General features: G+C 39.2%; 1 protein-coding gene across 2 annotated transcripts in view; it reads left to right on the forward strand.

The window, feature by feature from the left end:
- The first annotated feature begins 2,424 nt into the window (after positions 1-2,424).
- CCDC93 (CCC complex scaffolding subunit CCDC93) overlaps positions 2,425-26,991 on the forward strand; it is a 54,938-nt gene continuing 30,371 nt past the window's right edge. The window contains exons 1-10 of one of the 2 annotated variants that reach the window (XM_075028876.1): positions 2,425-3,002; positions 4,164-4,277; positions 5,982-6,076; positions 8,586-8,697; positions 12,817-12,915; positions 14,311-14,367; positions 19,129-19,229; positions 24,388-24,427; positions 25,855-25,947; positions 26,426-26,476. In XM_075028876.1, coding sequence (XP_074884977.1) covers positions 2,958-3,002; positions 4,164-4,277; positions 5,982-6,076; positions 8,586-8,697; positions 12,817-12,915; positions 14,311-14,367; positions 19,129-19,229; positions 24,388-24,427; positions 25,855-25,947; positions 26,426-26,476 — 807 coding nt within the window. In that variant the 5' untranslated portion in view covers positions 2,425-2,957. The remainder of the gene's footprint in view (positions 3,003-4,163; positions 4,278-5,981; positions 6,077-8,585; positions 8,698-12,816; positions 12,916-14,310; positions 14,368-19,128; positions 19,230-24,387; positions 24,428-25,854; positions 25,948-26,425; positions 26,477-26,991) is intronic. The other variant, XM_075028875.1, reaches the window with a different exon arrangement.

Consider the following 26,991-nt stretch of genomic DNA (forward strand, 5'->3'; position numbering starts at 1 on the left):
GGAATACAAGTCAGAAGATGCAGTCATGGCATTACTGAGGTCCATAGTCCAATGCAATCACTGGGATTCTTTCCATTTACTCCAAGATCTGTCCATGACACTTTGTTTTATGGTATACATAAAAGAACATTGTACCCTAACAAAAAGACTCTGTACAAAGGACCATTGCGCAGGGAGTTATACTTACTTTATTTTATCTATCATGCAGAATTTATGGAAATAAATCTTTCAGGCCTTCTCAGCATAGAGAACATTGGAAAATTATTTAAGTCTATCTATTTATTTATCTAACTGTGCCTGCCCATCAAAGAGTGAAGCCCTTGCTGTTGCTATTATAACCCCATCTTATGTTTTAATTCTTGTTACAAGAAAAAACAAATATGTGCTAAAAGATACAGTGAAACCTATCGCTACATTTTCAGTGGTGACCAAGTCTGATGTTGTCCGAAGTCCAGGCTGAACAGCAAAATAAATCGTGTGGTTATAAAAAAGGGAGGAAGCTCTTTAGCTCAGCTTCATGGGGTCAAGATTAATGCAATTGAAAAATCAGGACAGGATTGTTCAAAGCAGCTGCACCAAGAGCCAGAGCTTGCTTACCTTCACAGATCAAAACAGAGCAGGGAAAGTAAAAACAAAGACTAAAGCTGAACCTGCTAGAGATTTGCAAGCACAAGATCTAGAGATCTGAAGGCAGGGAGGTTTTTCTTTTTTAGACGGTACCCCTCTTGGGACTTTTTTTAAACCTAATTGGTATTTAGAAGATTGATTATCCAAATGTCATAGGGGACAACGGCTCTGTCTGGATAACTGGGTGAATTTGCATCACAATTAGGTATTGGGAAGCAATGCCCTTGCGGAGTATTTTATTGAGGTTGAAGTCATCAAAGATGAGTTGTAATGACAACAGAGATACATTTTTGTGTTTTCATGCCTTTCCTTTTCATTTCCTAACCATATACCAGGTGAAGGAAAATTCTAGCCTTCACGGTAAATAAGAAAATTGTTTCCAGTTCTCGTGGTCACATAGACATAAAGCAAATTAAAAGAACCTATTACATTTCTGTAAGTATATCATTTCAAGCCAGCTTTGTGTTTTTGGGTGCCAGTTGCATGAGTTTTAAAGTCCATAGGAGTTAATTAGCCCTGTTTCCTTTACTAAGCTTTAAAAAGCCAGAGAAACAGTGAAGTTTGCCAAGGTGGGTTTGATGCCTCCCTTGTCTGACACTCAGTTACTACTTAAGCTCTTAGTTTATACCACCCTTGGTTTTTTATTTATCCTTTTTCTTTAACATGTTTCTTTGAAAAGGAATTTTATGACCATATCATGGCTCAGGAAGCTTTTTTCCAAGTTGATGGTTTTTTTCAGTAGTTATCTTACAACATGCACTGGCCACTGCATCTGAAGGTCACGTACATCCCTTCCTAACACTCTTCTGTTTCAAGGCTTCTTCTTGTCCCTGTTTTTTGTTTGTTTGTTTCAGCCTTCCTCTCCATGACAATCAAATTAGAGCCATACAGTTCTCTGTGAGGAGAAGGCAGACAAAAAGCAGAAAGCCTGTATTACTCTGGTGAGCATGTTAGCCTCGGGGGCCGCAAAACTGTTTTCTGCAACTCTAATTAAGACGTGGCCTGTGGTTAGAACCAATACACGGCCTGAGCCAGTCTGGCATATTTTTGCTTTTATTATTATTGTTTTGATCACTCTGTCAGGGCAGCTGTCTGTACGGACCGGCTCGTGCATGCTCTGCTGCCCTCCAACGGATGGAGATGATGCTCTCGCGTGGTTTTTCTTGTTCCTTCACCTCCCTGAGATGTTTCTAGTCACAGCCTAACACAGAGTTTATTTTTTATAATGCTCTGTGTATGGCGAAGAGCCTAGAAACAGAACACCTGGGGTGGACTTGAAAAGAGATCACCGTCAGGTATTTCTGAAGCCATCGTCAACAAGAAAGGCTACCCTGCCGCTGAGCTGTGGATTAGTTTGCTACCAGGCTGTTATCACCCAGTAAATCCTTGTGCACTGGTGTAATTTTATTCATGAGTCCAAAGCGTGGCGGAGCCGGAGCAGGGCGTTAGCGACCAACCTGCCCGGGCGCAGCTTTCCAGCCCCTGGCCCTGCCAACGGACACCCATCGCACCACAGGGCCTGCCCGGTGCTGCCCAACGTGGGATGGGAGGCCAGGCTCCAGCACACTCAGTCCCTGCCGGCAAACAGACTCCCACCCTCCCAACACAAAGGCTCCTGAGCGTGGGACCTGCGTGAGGGACAGAAAAAATACGGTTAAATCCCCCTCAGCTGTTCGGTCACCCAAGGAGACCCAGCTGCTCATGAGGAGGGTCAGTGCCCTGTGGGGCACCAGAGGCCGTGAGGCATCTCTCGGGTCATGGGGCGCCCAATAACTTGTCCTCCATGCTGGCGAGAGGCCTCAGGTCCCCTCGCAGAAGGAAAAAAAAGGAAAAAAAAAAAAAAAGAGAAGGGCAAAGGCCAGTGAAACAGAGGGGAAGTGCTCGGCTCCAGTGGGCGCGGGCAGGGAGGAGACGGCCCCTGAGGGGACGGGCCCTGAGGGGACGCCGGCGGGGCGCGGCCGTGGGCACGGGGGCACCCGGGGGGGGCCGCAGGGGCGCCGCCCGCGGGCACGGACTGACTGACTGAGTGAGCGAGCGACTGGCGGGCGGGGGCGGGACGGCGCTCCGGCGGTTGCGCTCCGTGCAGTCAGTCACATGAGCCGCCGGGGAGCCGCGCAGCCCCCGCCCTCCTTCCCCCGCACCCCTTTGGCCGTGAATGGCACGGCCCGGATGCGCTTGTACGCAAGGAGGGTGCGGGCGAACCATTGAGCGGGGGCGGGGGAACCCGGCAGCCGCCGGCTGGGAACATCCCTTTGCCCGGGCGTTGCGGCGGCGGGGAGCGGACGTGACAGGCTGAGCGGCTGGGCGCAGGCTGCCGGAGACGGAGGGCGATGGTCGTCCCCAGGGGACAGGAGCACCAGCCCCCCCCCCAGGAGGTACCGGAGCGGCGTCTCTCTCGCCCCCCCCCCCCCCTCACTCCGGGCAGAGCGGCGTTGGCGAGGCGCGGCCGCCCCGCTGTTCCCCCGGCTCCCTGCCTGCTCCTTCCCCTCCTCGCCTCCCCGCGGGCTGGGGCGCTGACCGGCCCTCGCCGCCGCCCTGGGGCTGTGCCGGGAGCCCGGGGGCTCGCCGCTGTTGAGGGGGCTCGGCCCCACCGGCCCTCCCCCGCCTGCGGCCCACGGCCCCGTGGGGTGGGGTCCCTCGGGGCGTGGGGTCCCTCGGGGCGTGGGGAGCCGGGCCCCTCTGCGCCCCGCTGCCGGGGGGAGGCCCTGTGGGGCTGCAGGCAGCGCCCGTGTAGGTCACCTTCTGGGCACCGCGGCGTTTCCCCGTCCCCTCCGCTTGCGAGGCTTTTCAGGTTTCCGTGGGAGGGAGAGGAGAGGAGGAGGCTGTGGAAGAGGTTTTGGGGAAGGGAGGTGGGGAGGGTGTGTAGGTGGGTCCCTGCGGCCCCTGAGGGGGAGACCTAAAGCCCTGTTAGCTGCCTGTCCGGCCTAGGTACGAGGTGCCTCTAGTAAATCGTGTATATTCTTGGAGCTGTGGGGTTTCGCCCTGTAACGCGGGGACAGGAGCACTCCTACGAGGTTGCTGTGCTGATAAGGCTTTGGAGCACTGAAACTATCCGGGCTGCCCGTCAGAGTTAATTTTTTGTTACTGCCGTACTTTGCTTAAAATTGCGTTACCCAAAAAGTGGAATTCCATGTGAATTTCTTCTCCTGTTTTTGTAAAAAGATTATAGAAGCGTTGAATTGAGGTGTACGATTTTGTGAACCCTGAAATTGAAAGAAATGTGCAAAATGGAGAAGAAATTAACTGTCTTATGGCAATAGGAGCAATCTGTCTAGCTAGAGGCAAGCAGTGGACCAGGAGTTTGAACAGCAAAAGCAGATTAAAGTATTTAACTGGGTGGAAAAAAATGTGATGTTAAATCCATGTAGAAATGTATTACCTATTTCTTTAATGTCTTTCAAATTAACTACCATGTTGGTACTGGAAGTCATGGTTTTCCCTGATAATGTGGTCTATGTTAAGATGAAGTTTGGAATATGTTCATTTGAAGAATGGAAGAGAAACGCTGAATTAGTGTTGCGTTGTTCATTTGTCAGGTAGAAACAAGAGAAGATGAGGAACAAAACATCAAGTTGACTGAAATTTTGGAACTGTTGGTGGCTGCTGGGTATTTTCGAGCAAGAATCAAAGGGTTATCACCCTTTGACAAGGTGAGAGCAATGCAATGTTTTTAAAAACCTTTTTTAAGTATATGAGGATTACATATTTTTTGCTAGTTAGTTTAGCAGATTAGGTGACTTGAAAAAAAAAAAGACACTTGCAACACATGATGCTTTCCTATATAAATAATTATGCAAATGACCCAGTTACAGACAGATAGGACCTCCTCAGTCTTGAAAAACTATTTTGTGCAGCAAGGCCTGTTTTAAAGGAGGCAGTTGGATGCCAGGTGATTGCTTGTGTGCTTTTTGTGGGTGTTATGGCCAAAGTTAGTCATATATGGGGAATTTTGTCCTTCTCTCAACTGCACTTAGAATAGCTAGAAAGACTTGACACTTTGAGATAGTATGGTAATTTTAAAAGACGTATTCATTAATGAGGAAGTATTTGTCTTGAGAGGCTCTGTAAGAATGGAACAGTTAGCCTAGTGAGATTATTTTGGAGTTGTTTTTTACATATCTTTAGAATGTAATGTATGTTAACTTTTCATTGTCCTAGACAGGAAGTATGTGATACTGACAGCGAGCAAAGTTCAGGTTGAAAAGAGACTTCTGAATTGTTTTAGTGCTGACTCTGAGAAATCCCTGAACCAAGGTTTGAAAACACAGAACTACAGCAGCCTTGAAATGGACTCTTCTGTTTTCTGCTGTTTCTTTGATCATAGCACAGCCTTACTTTGCAATGCAATTTTAGTTTCTTCAAACTACTTGGTGTTACTGACCTTAGCTGCTCAGGAGGCTGGGCATACAGACACAAAGGAGTTTCAAGGAGACCGCCTTAGGATGTAATATTGTTGCGTTTATGTGTAGAAATGGACGCATCAGGTTTATACTTGCCTAAATACAATTGCAAAGTTACTATTTCATGACAATGCCCAACCTTTAAAGAAATGAGCATTGGTATTGAAGATGATCTAGCTGCTGGTATAAAAAGGGATACTCGTTAACTGTTTCTGAGGGGAATATGAGAGGGGTAATGTGTTAGAAAACCTTGTATAGAACACCCTAATTTGCTGTGTGACGTTGGTAAATTATTCCACATTTTAATCCCTTTTTCTGTTCTTTGCCTTTGCATACATTTAGGTTACCTTGCGTATGTTTATGCAAGGTTGTCTTTAAATATTTATGTAATTTATGTAAAGTTGATGAAAAGGCTCAGGAGTTTAAATATGCCTAAGTATCTGTAGGAATAGGGCCCAAAATAGAGATTTCTGCAGAGCTGGGGATTTCCATTACTATGTTGATACAGCACTTGGTGTTGTATATGTCAGCAGCTGAAGAATACTAGTAGCAAGGTATATATAAAGGTAAATGTATGAATACAGAAATTATGATCCTTGATAAAATTTTGATATGGTCACTTTTTAAAGATAGTGACATTTAACGTACTGTCGTGTTATATCTATTTTTTGTTTTTAATCTGAGAGCTGTTTCAAAACTAATATATAAAGATAAGAGAGAAACTTAGAATGTCACTAACTGCTGGGTTTTTTTCTGTCGTCTTGTATATGTGTATTATATGTAGAAGTTGATATATGTGTGCTATTTATATGCATTTCAGTCTCTGTATAAGAATATTGAGGATGGAGAAAATACTAACCTGTAGTTTCTAAAATAAATAAAGCCTTTAAGATGTATTTGGTTTTACCTCTTCAAATTAAAATGGAACTAACCATGCTGTTGCTCCTTTGCTAGGTGGTGGGCGGCATGACGTGGTGTATCACTACTTGCAGCTTTGATATCGATGTTGATTTATTGTTTCAGGAAAACTCTACTATTGGTCAAAAAATGTAAGTTGATTAAATGGCAAATGTGGTATTTTTTCTTTCTTCTTGGAAAAGAAGCGGCAGGTGGGGGGGAAGTTACCTGATATCTACTTGTCTCTTAGTCCAAGTTTCCTGCTTTTCAAGACCACTCATTTGCAAAATATCGTACTGTTTTCTGGGTTTCTCACACTGTAGTTCCTCAAACTCTAAAACCAAAAACAAGCTTACTCCAAAAAAGGTGGTGCTATTTCCCCCTGGGCTGCCATGTTCTTAAACCCTTACTAAGCAGTGAAAACATTTATGTGGCTCTACATTGAACTGGATTGGGAACTGATCCAGATTAAAACCTACAAAAAAAAAAAAGAGGAAAATAGTTTTAAAATGAATCAGTTTCTCGATCCAGTTCTCTATGCAGCTGTACAGATGCTTGTGCTGGCACAAGGGGATGATGTAGAGGCCAAAACAAAGGGCAGAGGGAGACCATGCTGCTGGAAAGTGGAGTGTAACATTAGAAGACCTTCCTTGGGTTCTCTGTCTGCAGTTTTGTTGTGTAAATAACTTCTGGTTCTCCTTTATGGTTCTGGGTTGGAATTGTAGGAATCGGCCAACAGAATTTAAAGCATGGCACTGTTGCCAAAACAGTTACGTGCCCCATACTGAGGAGGAGGAGTTCCTTCCTGATAGTGACCCAATGAGACCATTTGGGTTTGATTCATTTCTTATGCATGCAATTTACTCATAAGCCAGTTAATTCCTGTATTAGAGAGGTTGTAAAAATTGTTTATGCTGAGGAAGGGAATACATTCAAAACTACATTATTGCCTTATGCATTTCTGTGATAAAAGAGCCATAATTAAAATGTGCAGGAAGTAAGAATAGCCTGTCAAGTTACAGTTGCATGAAGAGACTTGTTTGCTCAATGTTGTTGAAAAGAATCTCTTCCTATGTTGTTTTCTTGAAAGTCATTTAGCATTGGCAAGAACGGAACACATGTGAAAGTAAAGATTTGTGGTTATTGCCATTAAATTTGAAGACACTCTAATCATCACAGATAACTATATAAAGCATTGTTAAGTGTACAGAATTAAGCAGAGACTAGGAATGAAGATGGTGGTGGTAGTTTTTATAATTGCCATCTTTGTTATCCTTAAGGATAGGAAATAGTTAAGTTGTTCTGAAAATGTTCTGTTATCTTTCCAGCTGACTGGATGCAAAACTGGCAAAACAAAACCCAGGCTCCTCTCCCAAAACAGCAACAATGATTTATTTGTAAATCTAAAGTGTTCAGAGTCACACAAGCATAGGCTGTTTTGATGTCCATGTAATGTTTATATTGGTAGTGGCTCAGTGCTTCTGTGATGCTCTCAAGATAAGGAAAAGTTAAGTTGTGTTTTCTTACTATTATTCTGAAGACATTTTGATGGTGTCCTGTTATTTAATTGCTGGGTTGAAATAAACATATCTTTTTTTTTTTTTTCATTGCATTTGCTTTGATTGTGCTGAGAGGTGCTGCTATTTTCTTGTTGAATATTAGTATAGTGCCATAGTGGAAATTGTCTTACAAGAATTATGTCAAAGTTTTCACTTCTGTTAAGAAATACAAGTTTTCAGGCTCTGTTCCCACACTTTGGTCTCTGTCTCATATCTCTCGTTCCCCTTTTGTTCTTCCAGAAAATCAGTTGTCCATTTGGGCAGTACTGAATATCACTGAGGTCAGTACTGGACCAGTTAAATTTTTCCTTCATGGAAAAATAGTTTTAGTTTTCCCAGTATAGTGTTCATCCTCAGTGCTGACATGTGCTTTAAAAATGTGCTGTGCTGGCAGCAAAAAAAAATACCTTGCCCTAAAATACAGGACTCAGTAGAAGCAGGGTGATGTTCTTGTAGATGAATCGCTTGTGTTAGGGTAATCCTTTCACTTCACCAGCTCTTACCTGAGCTGTAGAATGAGATGGTTGCCAGCAAATTCAGTTTTACTCACTTCAAAACCATGTGAAGTATACCGTGTATTTAGCTTTTAGGTGTAATACATATTTAAACTCAGACAGTTTCAGTAGTAATGTCAAGATCTATTTTGGGAGTTCTGCTAAAGAAATTTTTAAGTTCTTGTGTTTGATTCTGGACTTCCTCTGAGTGCATGTCTTTTACTTACTGTAACTGTTCTTAAAGCTAGTGTTTCTTCATGTGTGCATATATTATAACATATGTATACAAAGGTATTTGTGGATATATCTTACATGGGCATTTCATCTGACCAGAGATGCAGATCTTAAAATTTTGTGTGTCATACTATAAATGAAATCACAAGCTAGGAGGCTCTAAGAGGGGTTTAATCACCTCTTTACAAGCTAATAATATATATAGTACAATGTAAAAGCTATTTTGTAAATGAAAGGTTGATTGCTTTTCACAGCTGTATACAATGGAAGCCACTAGAGGGAACCTTTTAACTGCTAACTGTTTGCAAAAATTTGTGATTTACAAAAGAAAATTGTAGCATATATACATGTGTGTTTTTGTTGTTTTATAATAGTGCCTTAACTGAAAAAATTGTGTCAGTGTTACCAAAAATGAAGTGTCCTCATCGTTTGGAACCACATCAGATCCAGGGACTGGATTTCATTCATATATTTCCTGTTGTACAGGTAATAATTTTGTGACGTATCAATACTTTGCTGAAAAAGACCATAAAACTTGCATAAAAATTTTAACAAAGATCTATATTATTGTTTGGCTCTTTATTTAACTTTGGAATGAATAATCACAGAGTAGTAGTTTAATGTTTTTAAAGAACTGGGTGACGTTATGGATGATAGAATTCTTAAGTATTGTTTGACCCACATATAAGAAAAACACAAACCAAACTCTTTACGTTCTTTGAAATGGAGTCAGATTCTGCCTTTTGTGGAACATCTGCTTGAAGAAACTAAACTTTAAGCTTGTTTTGGAATCTGATAGTCTACTTTGCCGGACTAGGAAATAGAACAAATATCTTACAGTCTGTGTTTAAGATTATGGAGTAAGTTATGCAGGTAATCATTCAATCAAAAGGATACGAGTAAGGCAAAAGCCAGTTGGGGTTGTTTCTTCAAGCATAATTCATCCTTCATTTGTATCACTTAAAAACTGTATGCGTGGAAGAATAAATTGCTCTGACGTGTGATCCTATTACTGTGTATTTGTTGAGCACTACTAACTGACCATGTGTGTGCTTGTAGTTCTCCATTTTATTAAGCTTTAAGCTAACATGTGATGTGTTCCAGTTACGTGTGGTATCTTGAGAATCCTTGGTATGTTGTTATCATTTTTTGATTTTACTTTCATCTGCACACAGAAATGTATCTTTGATAAATAGGGAAAATGAAGAGCGTTAAGCAAGCTTCTTTTTTGTTAAATATCTCCTTACCTCCTGCCTGTGAAAGAATTTAGCAAGTAAGAGTTTAATCTAAATTCCAGTTTGTAAGAAGTAGGGAAGACTTCCTGTTGTCTCGTTCTAGTTATCTTCTAGTAGGAGGCTCCTGAGGAAAACCACACTTAACTGCACTCCCCACAAAAAGTTATGTGCTATGTGCTACTGTTATACAGCTTTCAAGCTGTGCTGATGCTGCCTAAGGTGGAAAGTTTGTGTCTTGTTAATGTGAGTTTTTACTTCTAAACTTTTATTTTCCTACCAAAAAAAAAAAAAAATCCCAACGCAGGTTAATTTCTTTCCCTGGTCATTTGATGATAATGATGATGATGATAATGAATGGTTACATTTATCAAATATAAGACTTCTCTCACAGGAAAAATAATTCCTCTCCTGAAGTGAGAACACTGCTGTAAAAACTATAGCACTAGGTATTCTTTTCTCTGACCTGCTTTATCCAAAATCCTGATTTGGGGTGTTACCTCTGGAAAGGAGAAACATTAATTCTAAGCAGGGAGGAAATTGGCTTCTAGATTCTCTGAGAGTAGTAATTCTCAGTATTATCAGCTGGCCAGTAGGTGGTATATCTAATCCATACTTGGTGAAGAAGTCTTTCTTCATAAGCTTAGTTTTTTGTATGTAGAGGATCTTTTTTAGAAATTGTGGCTTTCTGTCAGGTCCCTGTGAAGTTCTGCCTTCTCCATATACTACTGTTGGTTCCTCATTTCATCCCAACCAAGATAGGCTTTCAAGAAAACTTGTATTGGTGTCACCAGTATACTATGTTCTGAAAAAGACCGTGCAAGAGTCATAACAGGCTGCCCACACCATGGCATGTAGGAGTTATGTATTTGATAATGACACTTTACTCAATGCCTTGTTAAATTCCAGATTTCACTTGCTATCTGTAAATCTCAAATCAGTCCCTAAATAATACAGAAGCTCTTTCCTCCGCCTGGCATTGTCTCCCAATAGCTCTTGCGCTGTGCAGGCTAGTCTGGTGAACTTGATGGGAGGAATTAAGATGAATCCTTCCCTACAGGAAGAAATTAGATTGAGCTGGCTCACTGCCATAAACTGTAGCAGAACTTTAAAAAAAAAAAAAAAAAGACTAAAAAAAGATTCCAGTAGGCAGAAATTGTGCTGTTCTTCCTAGTAAAGTCTGCTTATGTTCACAGGAAAGTATGTACACAATCTTGTGTTGAGATGTGCTTTGTAATTAATAGTCTGCCTTTTTTTATCTCTCTTGTTGTCATCATCTTCCCCTCACTTTCCAGGGGTTCATAGTTACAGCACAGAAAACAGTTGCTAGTTCAAACTTGGAACCCAAGATTGATCTGATCTCTTATGTGACCTCCTGCACAGGCTGTTGACAGCCCACAAGATTTATCTTCTCCAACATTATTTAAAATGTACTTCAATCTTTTATGGCTTTTTGTGTGGTCTTATAAATGTCAGGAGAAGTCTTTTTTTCTTATATGGGAATGTGGTTCTTCTTGGAACACTTCATGGGCTTGACGATATGTCTTTTCACAATGGAGCTGTAGTTTTTGAACACAGTAAGGGATCTGTAGTAGGAAATTTTGATAGAAATGCATATAAACTAGTTGTAATGGCTTCTACCTGGGGTACAGCCAAGATTAATGAGATGAGGTCGTGTTCCAAGTGGTGTCTTCTGTCAGTGTAATGGACAAATGATACAAGACGGGTTCAGTGTTGGGTCCTGGCATTGAGAGCCCAGAACGTTTTCTGTTCAACTTCTAATTGCTTCAGATTCCAGCAGAGCTCCAGCCCGCCTCCTCCCACTCAGACTGATAGAGATGGTTGCTGTGAACCATTCAAGCTTGCTTTGGAGAAGGATGACCATACCATAGCCCACAGGCTGTATAAAAGCCACCTGGACTATCCGTTTGTTTTAAAGTATGCTCCCAAGGGCTTCTTTGGAGTAGAGAGGGATGAACCTGTATGCATGCAGTGTATAATCACATTTTTGTATACGTGCTGTAAATCCAATGCTTCCTAGAACTGAGGGATTTATTATTTATTCAGTATGGCCTGCTCAGTAGAAGGATAACATTGATAGCTTTTACAGTACAGTAGAGTTTTGAGGTTTTTGAACGTAGACTAGGATGTATGTTGTGCAGGTTGGTGCAGCTGAGCTCTTGGTCTGGTGAGTTAAGATGTGCTGGCTATTCCACGGTATAGATGAAAACAAAAAGCCAGAAAATTAACATTCCTTTGTTTCGTGAACTACTGCTGTGCGTTTTTTTATATTATGTGTTCTGTATTTTGATAACAATGTTATTTATGTTTAGCAAGTAATAACAATGAATAATGTAGCTCATATAACTACTTAGTGTGGTGAAATGTACTTTGTTAAAACATTTTTAGCTTCAGTAGTAGATTTCCTCTGCTAGGATGTAGGGTTTATGCAACTCAGATTTTTGGGAGGGCAATTTAGGGTTTTTTGGGGGAGTGGTTTTTTTTTTTCTTCTTCTCCCTTAAAGATGCAAGCTAAAAGAATAATGTTTAAAGTGGCCCACATCCATTGCTGTTCCACAGATGCTCTTTGTTTTCCTTTTTGGAATGATTTTATTGAAGGTACAAATATTTGGATAACAGAAATCCATTTGGCAAAATTCAGTGAACTTTGCTTATTAAGATTTCATATGTTTTTGCTTATAAATGAATTTGTCAATTAAGAATTTCTAATAGTTGAAATTTGCAATAACATTTTCTTTCCATACTTACTATAAGAAATTAATTAGAATGTAAAAGCAATTCAGTATATGAGAAGTTACAGTGCAAGCTAAATAAAGGGGAAATCATGCAACTAAATAACTAATTTTGCAATACACTATTTACAAATAACATTCAGAAAAGTGGTTTTTTGGGATAACAGGCTCTGCTCCAAGGACCTTATAAGGGAAGGCAGTTTGATCTTCTTTGGACTATTGAATCCCACTGTAGTATGAACAGTTTGGCTCATTGAGGTTTATATGGTTCAATATAGTTCAACAGGATGAAGAATATTTAGGTTTTTATATGTAAAATTTTGATTATAAGAAAAGCCATGTGGTTTCTTAGCTTACGCATTATCTGATTGCTCTATTGAGCTTTTTAGTATATAGAAGAGAAGGAAATATGAAGTTTATAAAATAGCTAATGCTGAATCATTTTGTTAGGAGTAGGTCTCTAAGTTACCATGTTTACTAATAAATGTTCTTGTTTGTGTGCTTAAAATGTGTTTTTAGCTTTTATCATGTATTAAAAATAATTATACAGTAGTTAGGTGTTTGCTGCTGTTATTCTTCCCCTTTCCACTGATAGAAACTTTTTTTTTCTTTTTTTCCAGTGGCTGGTGAAACGTGCAATAGAAACAAGGGAAGAAATGGGAGACTATATCCGTTCTTACTCTATATCACAGTTTCAAAAAACTCACAGACTACCAGAGGTAAGATCAAGCCAGTTCTTTTTTCTATTACAATATGTCAAATGCTCAGGTGTGGTACCAGCTTCACAACTCTGAAATCAGCACAATATACCAGAGTTGCATTTGCTATCATTTTGTTATTTGGTCCTAGAGGAATCCATGTACAAATGGAAAAAAATTAAAACATTATTATGACAGAGAGTTCATAGATACTGCTTTAACTTTTGCTTAATAGTTGCCTTAGTTTTTCTGCAATATTTGGTACTTCTCTGTCAGCCTGTCTTGCCAGGTAGCTTGCTTCTGGAGTGGATGTAGAGCTCTGTGCAGTGTATGCTGGCTAACCATGTGACTGGAGCTACACTGGCCGAAATGTGTTTGAAACAACTGGTGTACTGTGGAGAAGCTGATCTAGCTAAATGAGGATTTATATGCTGTTAATGCTCTATAACTTGGGTTTTGTTTTAGAGTGCTCTAAGTCAGCTCTTGCTTCCTGTATCCAAACTCCAAAATTTGTTCTTGAAAACTAGATTCCTAAAAAACTTCATTCAAAAACTGAACTTGGAAAAAGAGAGGGGGACAGGTTTGGGTTAAAAGGAAGTACATTTGTGTCTGTAAAATATGATTGCCAGAGGAGTGAGAGATGCAGTCTTATCAAGAAGTGTAGTGGTAATTTTGCACTGTTTGAGATACCTTGATCACATCCCTTCTCCTTCTGATAACAGGCAGACGCTGCCCACTTTGAAGTTACATGCTTAGAACAGTGTTGTGATCCTTTCCTCTTCCTATTCTGCAGTAATGATATGATGTTTCCTTCATGTAGGAGGAGGGCTCAAACGAGCTTGGATTTGTGCCTATAGTACAGAGCCATCCGTTCTGTTCTTGCATATCCCAAGGCAATTCCATATTTAAAACCTAGAACCCAAGTTTTGTCTCTAATTCAGTAACAGCATTAAAGGTAGATGTCCCTAGAGTTGGGAAAGATGGCCGGATTTTATTAGCTTGGGGTGGTTTGGATCTTGGTTTGGGTTTTTTTGATTGTTTTTAATGCTTAGAAACTAAAATAACAGTAGGGGGAAACTTCTCTTTTCCACATTAAGCCCATCCCAACTTAATTTCTTCATAGTGTAGTAATGATTGGAGATCCCGATAGTGGGCTGGGATTACATTTGTGTCAGGTACTGTATAAGCGGAGAGCAGAAAGACTACTGATCTGGATACAGTTTTAAAGAACTACCTACCTATCTGATGAGAAAAGCAAATACTTTCCTATGTTACAGGAAATGACTAACATTTCATCAAAGAATTGGTCAGCCCAGTTAGAAACTATTTGACAACTTTTTTGCTAAACTTATTACAGTGGTTGAGATTTAATCTCCATTGCCGCTGTTTTTAATCACTTCCATTAATGTCTTGCAGGATGATGAATTTTTGCAAAGAAAAGAGAAGGCTATCAAAACTGTTACTGATATCTTTGTAAGTATGTTAGAAGCACGTGGTTTTAGTAATGAAATGGTGGTTGTGAATTCTGTTTAATGCAGCCAGTCCTTGGGTTTTCTTATGAGAAGGTCCTGATTAAGTTACATGTCAAGCTTCATTCTTATAACAGCTCTCAAATCCTAACATATCAGATTGAAAACCTTTTAGGTGTGCACTGTATGAGTAGATAAACTATATCAACTGCCTGCACAGAGAGTGTGGAGTTCCACGCTATCAAACAAAAGTCACAAAGTAGCTTACAGGCTATTAAACCCTCAGCAGACTTAAGTTTTTGTTTGAAGCTATCAACAGTTGGACTATTTATCTTGAAATTAATCAAAATTACATTCTCCTCAATTTAAATGTCTGCATTTCAGAACTTGTCTTTTTTACTTCTTGTAATTAGCAATGAAAATACAAACCCTACTTCGGAAATTTCTTCCAAGTAGCAAATGTTGGTTGGGAAAGGTGGTATCACTTGTGTTCTCCCTCTTCAGATGCACATTTTCTAGCTCTTGGATAAACTGTTTGTTTATATTTTTTGAAAGCTTGTTGGTGAATGCTACCAGGAGTGACATGCAGAATACACAGGCTGTATCACTGTCTTATACCTGAATTCAGATGCCTAGCTAGCAACTTGAGTTTCTGTCCTTGGCTTTCTCTCTCATTTCCCTGTTTGCTTGGGACTGTCAAGTCACCATTTCTGACTCCAACAGTTCGCTACCTTTTTTTGACCATCTTGATTGATAAATTCACAGGCCAGCATTTGAAAAGGGATGAGAAATCTGGGTATACTTTGAATGGGACACTTCCAAGGCCCTTGAATACATGGTGAAGCCTGACTCTTCTGAGAAAATCAATGCTATTTCAGGCAGCTCTAGCCAGACACCCTAAACTCTTTGTCCATGGATAAAGTTCTTAAGTGCCAGTATAACGAGCTATATGATAGCTTGCATAACGGACCCGAGCCTAATATATGTGGTTGAATGACAGTGTATGTTTATAGAAAAACATGGCTATGAAAGTCTCCAGGTGATGACCAAAGCAAATCCCTTGTTAATCTATTTGAATAATTACTCTTGCTTTGAAAATTTCAATTACAATGTCTAACTGTTGTTCCCCGTGGTTTCGTTGGGTTTTTTTAATTATTAGCAGACTTACCATGAGTCTTTTACTCCAACCAGCAATACTTGTCTTTCCAGTGACATCTGTTTTCCATTTTACAAGTTAGCTCCCCTTGTAAATGAATATTATTGTTTTGTTTGTGCACCTGTATAACCCTTTAAATTGAGAGAGAATGCAAATCTGTGTAAGAAAGCAAAGTCCAAATGTGTGTTGTATCAAGTAGCCCTTGAAATTCATTGAGCTTCTACTTATTTTCAATTCTCAGAATAACTGTCTTAATTTTCCATGTGTTTCAAGTGTGTCCATTTTCTACCGGCATTGTCTTTAAATAGCACTAAAGATTCTGTATCCAAGTGGCTGATACCAACCTTGTCACTGAAGAGACAGAAATAAAGTAATCACAATTCTGTTACGAGACATCAGTACCTAGAATTTTTAGTGTCATTTAAAAAAATACATAAGATATTTGATTAACAGTGATGAAGGGATCCCTTTGATTGCTGAGGAACAGAGGTGGTTTCAAGGCTTAGTTTTTATGTTCTAATAATTTTGGGGTTTTAAGTTTATTTAATTAATGCAATTTTTTTGGAGAACTCCTCTGAAAAGAAGGAATGCAATCTACTTTCAGTGTGCAGTTACCTACTAAATGTCAGGTTCATTCAAGTGGCTTGTCCAAAGTCCCATGGTGCTTGTTTGGGTTTCCTTTACGTATCTACCTGCATGTTTTCTGAAATCACTTTTTGAGCTTGAAGAGAATGACATGGCAAAGATGAAGCAGGTACATGTATGCCAGATCAGGTGTTTCTTTGCTGGTTGAAGCCTGTGAATTGGTTTTCACTTGCCCAGTATATTAGGGCTGTTACTTTAAAATTCATAGGTCGTGCTCGTGGAATCAGATGGGCACGTGTCTACTTCTGCAGCTAAGGGAACAGTTCCATATTCAGGGTCCAAGAATGAAACAGATAAAGGAAAGCAAGGTTAACAAGGTACGGTCTTAAAAGTTTGGTAGTATTTTGCACCATTCAGCTAGCCTGTCCAAGTATGTCTGAATAGCTCTCCTGCCTTTGAGCATGCTGGCTGCTTTCCCCAGTTCGGATCTATCTGCATGGTTGATAAAGGTGTATTCTGTCTTCTCTGGATCACCGATCTCTAGTTTTTAGGTGCATCTTCAAGGTAGATAAAGTTTTGACATTTGTTCATCACTACTCGGGGTATCTTTAGACAAACACCTCTTCTTTAAATATATGAGCTCTGTCAGGATTGTATCTTCTACAGCTGGCACCTGATCTTATCAATAGAAAATTAGTTCATGAGATCTCTTAAGGCATCAAGGCATGAGTGCAGTCTAGAAGAACACAGAGTGAATTTTCAGGGGAGAAGGTGCACAAGCTTTCCTATCTGACCATAGGAACTGGAAGAAGGAGAAGGTGGCTATTAGTTGAAGGTTCTTTTGCAGGTCACCTTTAAATCATTATGCATTGGAATTGGAAGAGAAACCCACTTTCCTAAAATAGGGCCAGCAAGAGTGAAAGATTAGTCTGTTGTCTGAATTCATTATTACAACTCTGGTCTAAGGACCTACCCTTCTCTTCTCAAGGGGACAATACAGTGAGATTTATGGTCACGATCAAGCCTAAAGGTTAGTAAAGGGAATATTAAATATCAGTAATGGTTATTGGAATAAGAACTACTGCTGCTGAAAGGTGACTGTCTAGTGAATTGAGATTATCTTGCAGTGGTTTTATTCAACTACTCAATTATCTGATGCCAAGACTAATGTTTATGGTATGATGCCTACACTTTATATAGCACAGGTATAATATAGAATGCCATCATAAAAGCTATAATTACTTTTATGACTTACATTGCTTTTCTGTAGGTGTGGAAGTACATTTTGTGGGAGATTCTTGATCATAAAAAGCTTTTTCATGTGACAGTCAAAAACGTAGCAAGATTTAATAGCTGGAAAAAAAGATGACAGAAATTGAGATTAGAAATGAAGTAGAAATTGGAAGGGGTAACTGACAAATTCAGGAGAAACTTGCCAAGGAATACTGTCTATTTTCACTTGTTTGAAATCTCTACTTTGGGATTACATGCCTTTGAAAAAGATTGAAAGCTATTTCAGCAATATGGTGCAGGAATTGCTTGTTGAAAATAATAGTTTGTGTTGTACAAAAAGTCGGATCAGGCAAAAAATCATCTTCCTTTTTTATTTTCTTTTAGAATCTTTGCAACTTCTTGCATTGAATCTTTTGTCCCATGTAAATAGCATTTTCTGAAATTAAATGTATGCATGGAAAGCCCAAGCTTTGATTTCAACTTTTATTTTTGTAAGGTATTCGTTCAAAGCATTCTGAGCCTGGCCCTCAAAGGTTTTAAAATACATGAATGTAAAACAGACCAGAAGAGAGGGGGGTGTTCCTTTTTGATGCTGATTATTTGGTGGTGGTGATGAAGCTTTTCTCTGCTGTGACAAGGGCTGGAATTTCATTTTAGAAAAGGGAGAAGAGAAAATGTCATCTATTTGAGGGGGACAATTTTTAAAAAAATACCAATTGGAGTAAAAAAAAAAATATCTTTTGAGATCACAGGTTTTTAGTTAAGTTTTTTTTCCAGTATCCTTGCTAGCAGGATAGCACTAAATACTAGACTTCAATTAACTTCAAAATCTTTATTCCAGAAACAGAAATGTTGTATTACTGTGCCCTAATCTTTCACCAAACAAACAGCAAAAATAATTCCAGTCAAAGTAAATGTTACCTTGGTTCCAATTTCTAATTTGGGGAAAGCTGAGGATCTCTTTTTTTTTTTTTTTTTTTATATTGTTTAGTGTTTGGTTTGGTTTTGTTTGTGCTTGAGGCAGAATAATTTTTCTAATGTTGTTATATAGCCTTTTATAGTGGCATAGTTGATGTATATTGAAGGAGGAAGAAAAAAGGTACTTTAGTCTAGGCCATAAATATGTGCTATAACAGTTGTGTCTGTGATGACAGTCAGGATAGCAGTTCTGTCCTTTCGTTTCCGTTTGGTTTTAAATTGGAAGTAGCTCTCTCAGCACAAAATAGTACTTGTGAATCATTGCTTTATTTGATGGGCTGTTGTCCAGCTATAGGATCACATGAGATCGAATGATTTTAGTACCAAACTTCTTAAGATATTTTTGTTCCTTAAACTGCAATAAAATCTGCTTTAATTCCATTGTAACCTGTGATCACTGAGTAGATGATAATTACATTTAATTATCTACAAAGAGATTAAAAATAGAATTAACTCACAAAGAGGTAAATTTTCCAGACACTGGCATTATTGGCTACATCATAGGGCCTTTTTTAATAGGTGTTGACTGTTTGATGTGTGATGGAGGAAATGGTTGAAGAAATCATGTTTGTTGTTAAATACTCATGTATAATTTTTTTAAACTCTGGAAAGACAGGTCCTATAGCAAATTGTTTAGAAGTAAATTCAGTAAGATTTTATCATGTAATTCAAAAAGAGAAAGTGAAGGATGTTTATTTGGGTAGGTGTATTGAGTTGGAAAGCAAACAGTGATATATATCACTCTATATAACAATTCATCATTTATTTTAACAAAGCCTTTTGCAAGCTCTGAATTCAGTCACTGTCTTACAGGAGGTTTACAAACCCCAGAGAAAATATAAACGTCAGAAGGGAGCTGAAGAACTGCTAGATGAGGAATCAAAGGTTCATGCTACGCTTCTGGAATATGGCAGGTGAAAGCTTCATTTAATTGTCTGTGGGTTTTGTACTGTGATTATTTAGAAGCATTCCATATAAAATTTGGATGGGGGGAGGGGAAGTCTGCTGCTTGAGAATCAAACTGTTTGAGATTTACTCCTGTTTGGTTTCAGATTTTGTTTGCTTACCCTGTAAATCCTCTGGGGACTGGACAGTCCTCATCTGTGAACAATGTTTTGTACAATGGGAGCCCAAGTTCTGACTTTATCCTGCTAGTAGGGTATGTTTATTTAACATGCTTGTTCTTTGCTTTACAAAAATGGCTGAAATTCGTGATGCTTCTAGGTCGTGTCTGTCAATATTGCCTCTTTGCGAGCAGTCCCCAGGAAGTGGGGAAGAAAGGAGCTGATGTCGTTATTGCTGCTGCTTCTAGTTCTAATGTGGTTGCTACATTAGGAGGCTGAATCATGGTTTAGTGCTATGTCGTCTTACTTTCTGCAGGCTTCTAGAGACGAAGTTACCAAGGTTTGCACTTATCCATTACCTTTGGAAGTCCCTCTGGTTTACTGAGAGTTCTCCTAACACATAAAAATAACATTAACAGAGTTTCTATTTCTAGTTTCTATTTCCAGTTTTCTTTTCATACTTTAGTGATGCAGACAGCTTGTCTGCTATCTGAGCTCTTCATGAGTGCAAATGATATTTGAATTCATTTTTGTATCTTCTGTGCCACCTTTTCCCCCAAAGCCATAGATATTTTTTTTTTTTTTGGTCTCACTCTTTTGAGTACCTTCCTTTTACTCTTGACACACAGTTGAAATCAGCAAGTGTCCTGGTTGCAGATTGCTTATAATTTTCCCCTTTCATTCATGGTGGTATTTTGTGAGGGCAGTGTGGACAAATTAACATTTTTCAGCTTATTTTCCATTAAAGTGGAGTGAAATCCTCTGTGTGTTCCTAGTGGAATGAAACTATTGGGAGATATCTGGGTGTCCTGTTACTCAGCAGAGCTCTTCTGACATTGCATAAACTTTATATACAAATGGTTAACTGTAGAACTTCTCCCTTCCTTCCACCACCAGTGGAGTTCAGAGCAGTTATCTGAAGTGTAGCAAGCTGATTTAAAAGCCTAAGATGACTGGCTGCTCTAATGAGCTTAATCTGTTCAAAACACAGAGAGCTACAAGGAAATACAGTGGCTCTTCTATGTATGTTTATATATATACATGTTTTTATATACAGCATTCACAAATTCTGTGGGTTGTAGTTGTGAATGAGTCTTATTATTTTTGTAATGCTAGTAAGGAGTTAGGCTTGATTTACCTCATCCATTTTAGAGTCCAATTCCTCCCTCCCCAATGAAAATGAATTTGCAAGTTGGTGACAGTGTCACAGATTATTCTACTTGGCATGTGGATTTCTTCCTCTGCTCTTCAGCGGAAGACATGCATGATTAGATTTAGATTGGGCCATTGATAGCTCATCAGTGCTCACAATGGGAATCCAAAGAGCTGGTATGGAAAAATCACAGAATCATTTAGGTTGGAAAAGACCTTCAAGATCATCGAGTCCAACCATCAACCATGCCCACTAAACCATAGAATCATAGAATCATTTAGGTTGGAAAAGACCTTCTAGATCATCGAGTCCAACCATCAACCATGCCCACTAAACCATGTCCTGAAATACCCCATCTACTCGCTTTTTGAATACCTCCAGGGATGGTGACTCAACCACTTCCCTGGGCAGCTTATTCCAATGTCTGACAACCCTCTCAGTAAAAAAATTTTTCCTAATATCCAACCTAAACCTCCCCTACCGCAACTTGAGGCCATTTCCTCTTGTCCTATCTCCAGCCACCTGACAGAAGAGACCAGCACCCACCTCACTACAACCCCCCTTCAGGTAGTTGTAGAGAGCGATAAGGTCTCCCCTCAGCCTCCTCTTCTCCAGACTAAACAGCCCCAGCTCCCTCAGCCGCTCCTCATAAGACTTGTGCTCCAGGCCCCTCACCAGCTTGGTTGCCCTTCTCTGGACACGCTCCAGCACCCCAATGTCTTTCCTGTAGTGGGGGGCCCAAAACTGAACACAGCACTCGAGGTGCGGCCTCACCAGTGCCGAATACAGGGGAACCATCACCTCCCTGCTCCTGCTGGCCACACTATTTCTGATACAGGCCAGGATGCCATTGGCCTTCTTGGCCACCTGGGCACACTGCTGGCTCATATTCAGCCGGCTGTCGACCAGCACCCCCAGGTCTTTTTCTGCTGGGCAGCTTTCCAGCCACTCTTCCCCAAGCCTGTAGTGCTGCATGGGGTTGTTGTGACCGAAAGTCCAGGACCCGGCACTTGGCCTTGTTGAACTTCATACGACTGACCTCAGCCCATCGATCCAGCCTGTCCAGATCTCTCTGTAGAGCCTCCCTACCCTCAAGCAGATCAACCCTCCCTCCCAACTTGGTGTCGTCGGCAAACTTTCTGAGGGTGCACTCGATCCCCTCATCCAAATCATTGATAAAACGAAGTCCTGCTGTACTCCTATTCTGTCTGTTTATAGTCTTGTACTGTTTCAGTGTCATTACTACATATTGGTGTCAATAGACATCTCCTAATAAACAAAAAGAGTATAAATAGCTTAGTTTTTAAAACAGAAGGGAAAAACTTGAATTCACTATACAGCTTGAAATTTGAAATAAATAGAAGATGTTTTCTATAGATCCTCACAAATTGTTTTAGCTTTAGGTACTGTGGAACAGTCGAGGCCTAAGTAAAGCTCATTTCTGCTGTAAAAACCAGATAAATCTTTAATATAAAAAACAATGAAAATGGATGATGGAGAAGGTTTAAATACAGAGAGAAGAAATAAGAACAGGAAAGTAGGAGGTGTTGACGGTATAAGGGAACTGTTCTTCTGTTGTATTGTGTGCATCAGTACATAGGTATGAGGAGTGGCTTGGGATCGGTAAGAAAGATGACCAAGAACTTGTGAGCTTTTGGGAAGGAAAATACTTCTTCAAGACAGTATTTGTTGAGATGATCTTGACAGTATTGCAGAGCCCTAGCAGAAGAACAAAGGGAGAAGAGGTATTCAGTGTTTGAAGGGCATTTATTTAAATTTGTGATATGAAGGAAGGACAGTACTTGCCAAAAGACAAATACAGTTAGCTATTTGATATGAAGAGTTTAACATGAATTGGATGGAAGTGGGAGAAAATTAGGATAGTTGCAGGATTTGAATGTGTTCTGGTAATGATTTCTTAATGAATTCTCAAAGCGTGAAACTCGATCAGAAAACTATTTTCGATATCGTGCAAAAATGAAGAACATCTGAGAAAATGAGACTATTGAGGCACTCAAATATCTGCTTTGTGTGTTTTGGTAGAGAAACTCTTAAGGAAAGTGATAGTATCTACTGTGAAGCTAGTGATAAACTAAGAAGAGTACAAGGACTCTGAGATACATACAGAAGTCTGTGGAGGCAGTAGGGATTACTGTCCACTGTTCAACACTGTTAGGGGAACTAGAACACTGCTAAAAAAGGCAAATAGTAAATTTTCGGTAGATTTAGAAATAGAGTTGAATGTTTTTAGAGTTCAAATGGTTAAAGTGAACCTTTCATTCTGTTAATGCATGCAGATGGCAGTTGTAGAAAATTGTGACTGGAGGGGGTTTTTTTCCTCCTAAATGCCCCTTGGTTATCATAAAAATGGATCCTTTCAGAGCACACTAATCATGAAAGTTGATTTTCTCAGCCCAACAAATACTATAGGATTTTGCAATGTCCTGATGCCAAACGCAGCATTTTTCCAGATACAGCCAGCGATAGTGCCATATTCTAAATTGTGTTTTGATCCTGTGGCCTCTAGCTTAGAGGTTATGACAAATGAGCTTGACTGGTAGGCCACAGTCTGGCTTGAGAGTGGAGTGATGCCAGTGAGCACCTTTCCACGCAGTTGCATAGTCTGCTTTAGCTAAGGACTTTCGTCACCACATCTTTGTGTATTATCAATAGGTTTTCAGCAAAGTACAAAGTCAGTTTCTGTAGCAGGTGTGAAATGTTAAGCCTAGGAGGCACCTGGGTTCTCTGTTGATATAACTGATGGTTAAATTTTTGTTATTGCTGTTCTGGTGCAGTTCATTACTTGGATGCAATTATCTATGTGAAATTAAAATTGTGCTCCTACAAAAAGCTAGAACAGATATATGTTAATGGCAATACTACTTACAAATGCTTCTATACTAATACAACTTCATGCATATTCTGTGGAAGGCTAATGCTCTGCCACATTCTTTGTACTGCTACACTTTAAAATGCAGAGAAAACTTAGTTTGGCGAACTCTTGAAAACTTGGAGTTATGCTGTAGTAAAATATGACTGAATTTACCTGTTGAGTGTTGAATAAATGGAGAACGGATGACTATTGATACTGATGCTGAGGATCACTTAACTTTTAGCCATAAAAGTCTTATAAATAGTCCTGCTTCTGCAGTAGTTAAGGAATTAAACAGTTGTAGCTCTAAGTTAGTCAATCAAGAACATCACTTCTTTTCTTATCTGTGTACATGCTGGGTTTAGTGCTTTGCAATACTGAAGATGATTGCTTGCTTGTATCTAAAATTTCTTTCTACCTGTCATTTCTTTAAGATAATATTTCCAAAATAACATAACTCAAGTGTCAATTTTTCCTCTCCCTCAAAAAACAAGATATAAAAAAGTTTATTTGAGTATATATTTAAAACTCTGAATTCCATGCTTCAGAAAGAAATTGCAGATTCATCAAACCACGCAAGCATGAATTTTTGGGGGGAGTAGAGGCTGCACTGACAATTTCCTAAGGCCTTTCCAGAATTCAGTAGTATATAGCTAATAGCTCAGGATTAACTTCCAAATGGAAGGAGAGCATTGCTTTTTCCTTTCATGAGCTTTACATGACAATATTTTACGAACAGTCTAGATTTGCAAATCATGATGGAAGCAGTAGATGGAGCTGAAATTATTCCGTAAATATGCTACAGTACCTGCTTATTTAGTTTATTCGAAGCATTCCAAAACTAACCTGAACCTGGCTGTTGGTTTTGTTAAACAATTCAATTTTTACTGCATTTCTTATGTTGAAAACTGATAGAAACTTAATATATTTGTGAAAGTTATAAACAACAATATGTTTCTTTCGTGTTACACTTGTTCTTTTAGGAGATACGGATTTAGCAGACAACCAGGAAAAACAGAACAGGTAAGAAAATACTAATTTTAAATACTCAAATTGTGGGAAGAATTGCATTGTTTTTGGTGAAATGTTGCTTACTGTAAGATCTTCAAAGAATACAACAGAATAAACAGCTATAACTTCTATTATTACCATCTCTTAAAAATGACTAACCGGAACTAAACATCTGCATACCATGAAAGATGTAATTGATTACTGTCTCCTTTTTTAAAGAGTTTCCTTCATCTCTACTCAAAGATCACATTTTGCAAACATTTTTTGCTTAGAATAAAGGGGGTTTGGGTGTTTTGTTTTGTTTTTTAATGTGAAGTAATGACATATCCTGTCTGTTTAGTGAGTACCTTTTAACTAAGTGTTCCATGATGTGATCATTAAAGAGGTTTTCCCTTTTCTTTTTAAAGAACCATTCAGCTTGGCAAGAAATTTTGTAGGCATTTATTACATAACAGGTTATTTAATATGATAGAGAAACATGATACCATGCCATAAATAAATCATAGTGCCTCTTGAAAAGTAGCATCCTGGCTGTGCTTTTGATGATTATGAAAGCACAAAATGTCCTTGTCAGAATATTTGCAGTTTTATTATTTCAGTGCAGATATTACTTTGGCTACAAGTTTTTATTACAGAGTTAATGAAGAAATGCATTAAGCGTGTCCTGGAGCCAGCAATACATTGACTATATTAAGGTTGCCTTCTTCATTATCTCAATATTCCGCATACAAATTTAGCATTCAAATTTTATAAATGGAGATGTTTCCCAATCTAGGCATACCTCTTTTTCCCTCAAAGTAACTGCCAGACTGCAGTCATGTTTATAGATTTTGTTTCTTCAATAGTATTATTGACTTTGGAATATAGTATATTAGGTGGTCATCATGTTTGTTGTGTGAATTAAGTCTCCAGTAAGGCAGAAGTGGAAGATTAAATAGTCAGGTTAGTGGTGCAGTAGAGTAACCTAGAAATTGAGTCTGTCACCAGTTCTCATTAGTTTAGTGGTATGAATTCTTCTGACTGAACTAGGCAATTTTACACTTTTTTATGATGTGTGTTTGTTATACCAGTATTAAGTTAGAAAAAATGATTTATGTGAAAAGAAAAATTAAGCTTTCTTCTATATAGCGGACATCATATGCTGGAGTAGGTAGTTGTCTTGTAAGGTTGGTAGTTCTCAGAAGGCTGTGGAATAAGGGATCTTTTCCCCAGATGTGTCCATAGCAAGCCAGAGACACTGTCTTGAACAACTGGAATACTTGTGAAATCAGTGAGGGTTACGTTTCAGTTGGCATGAATTGGAGCGTGAGGATGTTCCAGTAGCTGAAATGTGTTTGTAAAAACAGAACAGCTGTATTCCAATTTTCTCCGTGCTGTCTTTCTTAATACTTAAGAACATGGGAACTAGCTGTAGTATTTTCATAATTTTTCTTTAAAAGGCTGAAGATAAAAAGATTGTGCTACCTCCTGGGCTTGCAGCAGCGGGAAAAGCTGAGCCTTGTGATGAAGATGACCTTCAGGCCGCTGAAGAGGTGTGCCACATACATAGTAGGCATAGATGTTACTAACTTGGGGGGAGGGCAGCAGTTATCACTGCCCAGTCATTCTCTGCAAGAAGGAAAATTTCCATGCTTAGCTGAAGAGAAAGTTGCTTCCCACGGGAGAATATGGAACCTGAAATTGATGCACAAAATTAAATGTTTGTTGATGTTTAATACCAAAAAATTCAACTTTTGTTTTGGAATCTGAGCATTTTTAAAAGGTCAGGTTTCAGTTGACAATGGGAGCTGAATACTCCAAGTGAACCTGTACTGTTATAAGGAATTTTCCTTAAATTCGGTAACTTTAGCCAACTCTTCTTTAACTTTCATAGACTTACTGTCCCATTACATGCATTGAAATACATGTTATATGATACTACTTGTATACATGTGTCCCTGTCACTAGGCAGAAGTTAGTTAAATAATGATAGATAAATTGTTATGTGTAATTTCTCATATTTTGCCCTAGCTTCGCATTAAAACTCTGATGACTGGAATGGCTGCAATGGCAACAGAAGAGGTAAGCAGCATTTAAAACTGATACAGCTTTGTTTAAATTATGGTTGATTATTGCAGTTATTCCTAAAATTGGGTTAATGGTGAGTCTGAGGTCTTAGAATGACTGTATTTAAATTTTCATGAAGGGAGTGCAAGAAAAGATGGTTGAATTGGGAAGACAGTAATTTTTATGAGGCTGGTGATTTAACCATTTGCCTTGAAATGACAAAAGCAATATAAATAAGTGCCTCTTTCAAGTGGTTTCTACAAGGAGAACTTCAGGGGAAAGACATCACAGTGCAGCTACCCAAGATGCAGTATGATCTTCCTTTATTCATCTTGTGAAGATATCCAGAGGAGTAATGGTTCTACTGGGGAGAGTGGAGGAAAATTGCATGCCTTTCAAGGTGTTTTTCAAAGCACTGATATTTATAAACAACACCAGTAGTCTAAGACACTGAAAATACTGGATATGTATCTTATTCACTAGTTGTAGTTAATGATGTAATGGAACTTGTAGGCTGTTGTAATTTTGAA

This window comes from Buteo buteo, chromosome 5, assembly GCF_964188355.1.
Source record: "Buteo buteo chromosome 5, bButBut1.hap1.1, whole genome shotgun sequence".
Classification (NCBI taxonomy): domain Eukaryota; kingdom Metazoa; phylum Chordata; class Aves; order Accipitriformes; family Accipitridae; genus Buteo; species Buteo buteo.